This window comes from Gigantopelta aegis, chromosome 15, assembly GCF_016097555.1.
Source record: "Gigantopelta aegis isolate Gae_Host chromosome 15, Gae_host_genome, whole genome shotgun sequence".
In the NCBI taxonomy this organism is placed as follows: Eukaryota; Metazoa; Mollusca; class Gastropoda; order Neomphalida; family Peltospiridae; genus Gigantopelta; species Gigantopelta aegis.
The window spans coordinates 14,062,162-14,069,609 of record NC_054713.1 but is presented as its reverse complement, the minus strand read 5'-3'; the positions used below and the strand labels follow the sequence as shown (position 1 = coordinate 14,069,609).

Here is a 7,448-nt window from a genome sequence, read left to right as displayed (position 1 = left end):
GAAGAGGGCGAAAAACCAACACAATATTTTTGTAATTTAAAATCCAGAAACTACTTTAGTAAAATAAATAGTTAAAGATCAGAAGAAATCCTAAAAGAAACTAAAGCTTTTTACCAAAACCTCTACTCAACTCCACCTGGACAAAATGACAATGGTATTATGGAAACACTTGCAAATTATAATTTTAATATCCTGACAAACGAAGATGCAGAAACATTACAGGGGGAAATAATACACTCGGCAGTATTAACGGATAGATCTAAGTCATTTTATTGTTCAATCTATCAATTACAGCTATGTTAAGAAAGAAATGTCTAATGTTCAACAATTAGGAATCATAACATGTATCCCGAAACCAAACAAACCTAAAGAATTTCTAAAAAAACTGGCGACTAGTAACTCTCCTAAACTGTACATATAAACTGGCTTCAAGTTGTATTGCAAATCGAATAATAGACTCGGACCAAACAGATTTTATTAAAGGAAGGTATATTGGTGAAAACATTACATTAATTTACCATATTATGCATTAGACCGAAGAACAAGATTTCGAAAAAGCTTTTGATTCAATATCTTGGTCATTTATCAATAAAGCGTTAGACATTTTTAACTTCAAAACATCAATGAAAGCCTTGATTAAAACACTATATAGTAACTCGGTATTGAGAGTAATTCAGAATGGATTTCTGTCAGAGCCATTTAAACTAGAAAGGGGCTGTAGACAAATGCTATCCTTTGTCTCCTTATATATTTATTTTATGTGCTGAAATCCTCGCTATCATAGTAAAAAACTCCAGTAATATAAAAGGTATCACTATAGATGGTGAAAAATATTTAATATCGCAATATGCAGACGACACAAGTTTTATTTTAGACGGCTCTTCTGGGTGCCTGCACGGTATTCTATCTATCCTAGATTATTATGCACAAATATCTGGCCTAAATATTAACTACACCAAATCAAAAGCTATTTGGATAGGTAGCAAGAAATTTTCAAATGAAGTTTATCATCACACTCGATGGAAACCTGAATGGGGCAGTACACAGTTTAACCTTCTCGGTATTAACTTTTCCATTAACATAGAAGAAATTATTGATTTAAATTATAATCCCAAGATTATCGAAATACAAAACTTAATGAAGCTATGGTCTATCAGAAAACTTACTGTTTTAGGAAGAATTACAATACTGAAAACGTTAATAGTTCCTAAACTACCATACCTACTGAAAACATTACCAAATCCAAGCGAACGTTTGCTAAAACATATAAATACATTATTTTTTTCAATTTATTTGGAATAGCGGCCGTGAACAACTTAAAAGAAACTTAATAACGCAAGACTATAAAAATGGTGGCATCAAAATGATAAACATAAATAATTTTATGACCGCTTTGAAAAGTTCGTGGATCCGACGGATATTTTTAAATAACCCAAAATGGACCATTTTGTTCGAAGCTTCTACAAATATATCAACATGTGATTTAATTATATATGGCGACCATTTTCTATACTATGAAACAAATTTAATACTAAAAAAACAAAAACAATTCATAATTCTAAAAACGCACGTTCGTCTGAGAAGTAATAGTTGGGAGTGGGGGGGGTGGTCCGAGTTTTTTTTTTAATGCCACAAACATTTAACACAGAGACATTTAAAAAAAAAAATTGGGACATTACAAACATGGATGACGATGAGATAAATGGTGAAGCCGCAGTATATACTAGATACTTATTGCCCTCCTGCCTGTCGCATTTTACTTACAGTTTTGAATCTGTTGCTGTTTTAATCATATTTGACCTATGAGACTAAAAGGTATACTGAAGGTAGTAAATATCAATATAGTAATGGGTGTGAAATATCAAAGTTACAATCTTCATACTTTTCAAACAATCCCATATTTTCTTTTTTCTTCTTTTTTTTGGTGTAGTTTTTTTGTTGTTGTGTTGTTTGTGTTTTTCTGTTGTTGTTGTTGTTGTTGTTGTTGTTGGGGCTTTTCTGTTGTTGTTGGTGTTTTTGTTGTTGGTTTTGGGGGGGGAGGGTTTGGGGGAGGTGTGCAACATTTAATAACTCCACCCCAGAACTGACATCTTTCGAGATCTATGAAAGTGGATAATAAAGATCCCTTGTCCGAAGTGTACAATTTGATATCAGTTTGTCCCAATTCAAAATTATCCTTCATGGTTCCAAAATTCAAAATTACTGTTCACTGTCCCGAAAATTTACCCAGCTCTGCCATGAAAAGCTGCCCAGTGAAGAGGGTTGAATCCACGTTTGTTGGTTTTCGTCAAATCCACCTTCGTTGACGTCAGAATTCGCTCAACTGCAGCTGTGTGGTCCTTGGCAATGGCGTCATGAAGAGGTGTGTCACCTGACTCATCCTGTGTAAATCATTTAAAAGAACGATCATTACAAGACAATACAAGTACATGTAATTCACCAAGTACTGAAAAATAGTGCTAGCATTGAATTGAAGATTAAAATATTGTCTGCATTTGTCAAGGTCACAAACAATGATTCACCAAGTACTAAAAAGCACAGAACCATTTTACACACTGATTTGTGTATGAACTACGCCGTCCATACAGTGTGTAAAGTGGTTCTGTGATTCATACTTCAAATTATCATGTTCAAATTTTATAATTCTAAGTGTATAACAATTGCATCAATATAAATATTATGAAATCACTGGCGTACCCAGGATTTTATACTGCAGGGGGGGGGGGGGGGGCAACCCAGTATTGGCAGGGCCACACTATGTAATGTGTATGTATGGATGTATATGTATGATTTTATAAAATTTAATACAATAAAAAAATAGTTTTGATTGGGGAAGATATGGTCCCAGTGCCACCACCCCACCCATCCACCCTTGCTACGCCATTGTATGAAATAACATTCAAACTCTTTCTTAAAACATTTAATACACAGAATAAGAGGAATCACCATTCTGTGATTCGGCTTTTCTCGTCAGTAGCCACATGAGGGAATTCTCACATTATTTCATACATTAAATTAACACAAACAGTTTTAAACAATTACTATCTACATGTAATCCCTTAGTGGTTACTTATTTGTGTTTTGTTTTGTTGTTATTGGGACGTTTATTGTTTGCTTTGTCGTTTTTTGTTGGGCGTTTTCAATATTTATTATTATTTGCTTTGCTGATTTTTGTTTCATGTTATATATCGTTGGGTACAACTTACCATGACGTTGACGTCACAGCCTCGTCCAATCAGAGCGTGTATAAGCGTCGTTTGGCCTGTGTAGGCGGCGTTATGAATAGCGGTTCTTCCTTTGTTGTTTTTCAAGTCCAACTGCGCACCAGCTCTGACCAAATACTCGGCAACTTCTGTCTGTTGTCTGTAATTATTAATACACGTATCATATCAAAAAACGTATCTCAACACACAGCAGAAACCGGCCTCGGTGGCGAAGTGGTTAAGCCAACGGACTGAAGGCTGGTAGGTACTGGGTTCGGATCCCAGTCGAGGCATGGGATTTTTAATCTAGATTCCGACTCCAAACCCTGAGAGAGTGCTCCGCAAGGCTCAATGGGTAGGTGTAAACCACTTGCACCGACCAGTGATCCATAACTGGTTTAACAAAGGTCATGGTTTGTGCTATCCTGGCTGTCTGAAGTGCAAATAAAAGATACCTTGCTGCCTGTCGTAAAAGAGTAGCCTATGTGGCGACTGCGGGTTTCCTCTAAAAAAAACAGTGTCAGAATGACCATATGTTTGACGTCCAATAGCCGATGATAAGATAAAAAATCAATGTGCTCTAGTGGCGTCGTTAAATATAACAAACTTTACTTTTTTTACCAACGGACTACAGGCTAGTAGGTACAGGGTTCGCAGCTCGGTACCGGCTACAACCGAGAGCGAGTTCTTAAGGGCCCAATGGGTAGGTGTAAGGCCACTACACCGTCTTCTCTCTCACTAACCAATTAACAACTAACCCACTGTCCTGGACAGATAGCTGAGGTGTGCGTGTCCAAGACAGCGTGCTCGAACCTTAATTGGATATAAGCACGAAAATCAGTTGAAATGAATAACAACAAAACAGAGTTAAAGAGACGTTGGGTGCTGGGGGGAAGGGGGGGGGGGCTAGAGCCTCCCTTTTGAGGCTCAAAACATTAAACGCCGAATTTACAAAGCCTACAAACGTGTTGCATATAATTCCTGTGTCTCTCTCTATATATACATACATTTTTATCGCTAGGGGCGACCGACAGGGACGGATGCAGGATTTTCTTTAAAGAAGGGGGTACAATTTTAAAGAAAGGAGGGGGGAGCTGCAAAATATAGTAAAATGCAATACAGAGAGGCGATCTTTCCCAGATCACACAGACGAAGACGTAACAATACATGCTAAAATGAAATCAATTAATTATGTTCATAGGCGTCAGATTTGCCAACAATCCAATACGCGAGGGGGGGGGGGGGGGGGGGGTGGAGTTATTAAATAATAAGCAAGTCTAGTCGTATTAAAAGATAGATGACTGTGTGCTTGACTTCTTTTTCTTTTTTTTTCTTTCGGGGGGTGATGGTGGGTGGGAGGGGTCAAGTAATTCATTTTGCATTTGTGTCACCGAACTACATGGACATTACATTAATGTTACTACATACACACTCAAATACACACACACACACACACATTAAAAATATTAAATACACGTCTGAATAATCAACCAATCAATCACTTTATTTGCCACAGCTGAATTTCAGTTCAACTTATTTTCGTGTTTATATCCAATTATGGTTCAAGTACGCTGTCCTTGGCACACACCTCAGCTATCTGGGCTTTCTGTCCAGGACAGTGGGTTAATTGTTAGTTGGTTAGTGGCTGGTAGGAGAGAAGAGAGTGTAGTGGCCATACACCTACCCATTGAGCCCTTAAGAACTCGATCTGGGTTGGAGCCGGTATCGGGCTGCGAACCCTGTACCTACCAGCCTGTAGTCCGATGGCTTAATCACTGCACCACCGAGGCCGGTCACAGCTGAATAGCAAATACTACGTACTTTCCAGTAGCTACAATCAGTGGTGTGTCACCATCGTCATCGGTCGCGTTTATGTTAGATTTCTTTTCTATAAGCAGTTTGACGATGGGCAGTTTCCCTTCATGAGCGGCAATATGTAGACACGTGAGTTCTTTGAATCGCTCGTTCACCTTTAGCAATAACAATAATAAAAAAAATGATATAAAAAAATAACAATGATAAAAACAATAACAATAAGTAAAACAACTTAAAACCACAACCGTCTATACTATAATACGCAAGGCCGCGACTGTTCTGATCTCTTCTCTTTTCATTTACACTGCCGAAATCATCGTTGTACTTAGAGATGAATTCCATAAATACAGCAGCAATGGACACCGCCATCTTTGTCACTTAACATACAAGTGGCTATATACGCGGCGGTCGTGTATAAAGCCTTGGCTATTTACACGGCGGTAATATTTGTGTGTGAAATCCCAGCGTCAAAACTTTCCATCTAAGCACGGGTTACATCTAGTAACAACAATGATTAGGCTAGGGGCCCTGTCCCCTCCCTATCAGTTGGTGTGGCCAGTTATATATTAATTCACCTTTCAACCTGGGGGGGGGGGGGGGGGAGGAGAGGGGGTTATAATCTTCCAACGGCAATATAAGGGTCTGCACGTAGCTCAGTGGTAAAGCGCTCGCCTGATGCGCGGTCGCTCTAGGATTGATCCCCGTTGGTGAGACCATTGGCTTATGTCTCGTTCCAGGCGAAGCACCGCGACTGGTATATGAAAGATCGTGGCATGTGCTATCCTGTCTGTGGGATGGTGCATATGAAAGATATGTCGCTACTAATACAAACATTTAGCGGGTTTTCTCCCTCTAAGACTACATGTCAAATGACCTACTATTTTACATCCAATAGGCAATAGCCGATGATTAATAAATCAATGTGCTCTATTGGTGTCGTTAAACAAAACGAACATTAATTCTGCCTTATAAGGTGGCTGGTTTGATTTATTAACGTCACGCAACTGTATTACATTAATGGCGTAAATAACTGACAGAAACGACAACAAAAAGGTCTGTTTTGCAGAATTTTAAATACATTAACAATGATGTGATTTCCGATTTTGTCCACTTTAACAATACTGCAACGATAATAACTGCACAATGGCAATGAAATAACACAATAATAATAAAAAAAAAAAAATTAAAAACTATAATAACATAACCAACATTTTTTTTCTTTTGTGGATTTTTACAGAATTATAAATAAATTGTCAATTAAATGTTTTAAAATGTATTATAGCTTGTCGATTTCAACAGCATTAAAACTAAAATAGCAATTATAAATGTTTAACATTTTTGAAATAATCATTTCTAAAAAGCACCCTGTTGATTTTAATATCGTTGCTAATAAATTAAAAGTTATTATATAACAGTTTACTAATATGAATTTCACTAACATATGCTACTAATAAATCAACAATATTTACTTGCGTACAACCTTTTGAAATTAACAATTATGTAACAGTTACCAGTTATTACAATGTGTGGCTTTTAATAACATTACTAATAAATTAACTAGTATTTGATAACTTATAACTTGTAGATTTTAACGACATTACTAATAAATTGACAAATACATAATTGCTTATTGCTTGTTGATTTTAGCATTACTAATAAATTAACAATAATTGTTTAATTCCTTCAAACAACTTATAAATGTTACTAATAAAAAATTGTTGAATCGCTTACAACATCACTAATAATTTAATGTCTTGTGAAGTTGAACAATATTACTAATAAATTAAATTAACAAATATTTAATTGTTTCCAACTTGTGAAGTTGAACAACATTACTAAGAAATTAACAATTGTTTAATAGCTTACAACTTGTGGATTTTGGGCGATCATATCTCTGACTTTTGTGACATCACCATCTATTGTTGCTTTTATCAAGTAATGGATTCCACTACCTTGACTTTGACCCCTCATTCCCAACAGCATCATTCCAAGTAGGGCATTGGCTAAATTACTCGCTAGATCTGTAACATATAACACATGTATAAAGATTATTGGCTAATCACTAGATCTTTAATATATGACACATTTATAAACAGTATTGGTTGATCGCTAGATCTGTAACGTATATAACATGTATAAAGATTATTGGTTAATTGCTAGATCTGTAACATATGACACATTTATAAAGATTATTTTTTGATCGCTAGATATGTAACATATGACACATGTATAAACAGTATTGGATGATCGCTAGATCTGTAACATATGACACATGAATAAAGATTATTGGTTGATCACTAGATCGGTAATGTACAACACATGTATAAAGATTATTGGTTGATCACTAGATCGGTAATGTACAACACATGTATAAAGAATATTGGTTGATCACTAGATCGGTAATGTACAACACATGTATAAAGAATATTG

The 7,448-nt window shown here is 36.1% G+C and overlaps 1 protein-coding gene across 1 annotated transcript in view; it reads right to left on the bottom strand.

Annotated features, from left to right (window-relative positions):
• LOC121389678 (E3 ubiquitin-protein ligase MIB2-like) overlaps window positions 1-7,448 on the bottom strand; it is a 30,527-nt gene that overhangs the window by 3,604 nt on the left and 19,475 nt on the right. Inside the window, exons 10-13 of the mRNA XM_041521328.1 lie at window positions 6,885-7,039; window positions 5,025-5,173; window positions 3,207-3,363; window positions 2,227-2,381 (exon numbers count right to left, since the gene is read on the bottom strand). Coding sequence (XP_041377262.1) covers window positions 2,227-2,381; window positions 3,207-3,363; window positions 5,025-5,173; window positions 6,885-7,039 — 616 coding nt within the window. The remainder of the gene's footprint in view (window positions 1-2,226; window positions 2,382-3,206; window positions 3,364-5,024; window positions 5,174-6,884; window positions 7,040-7,448) is intronic.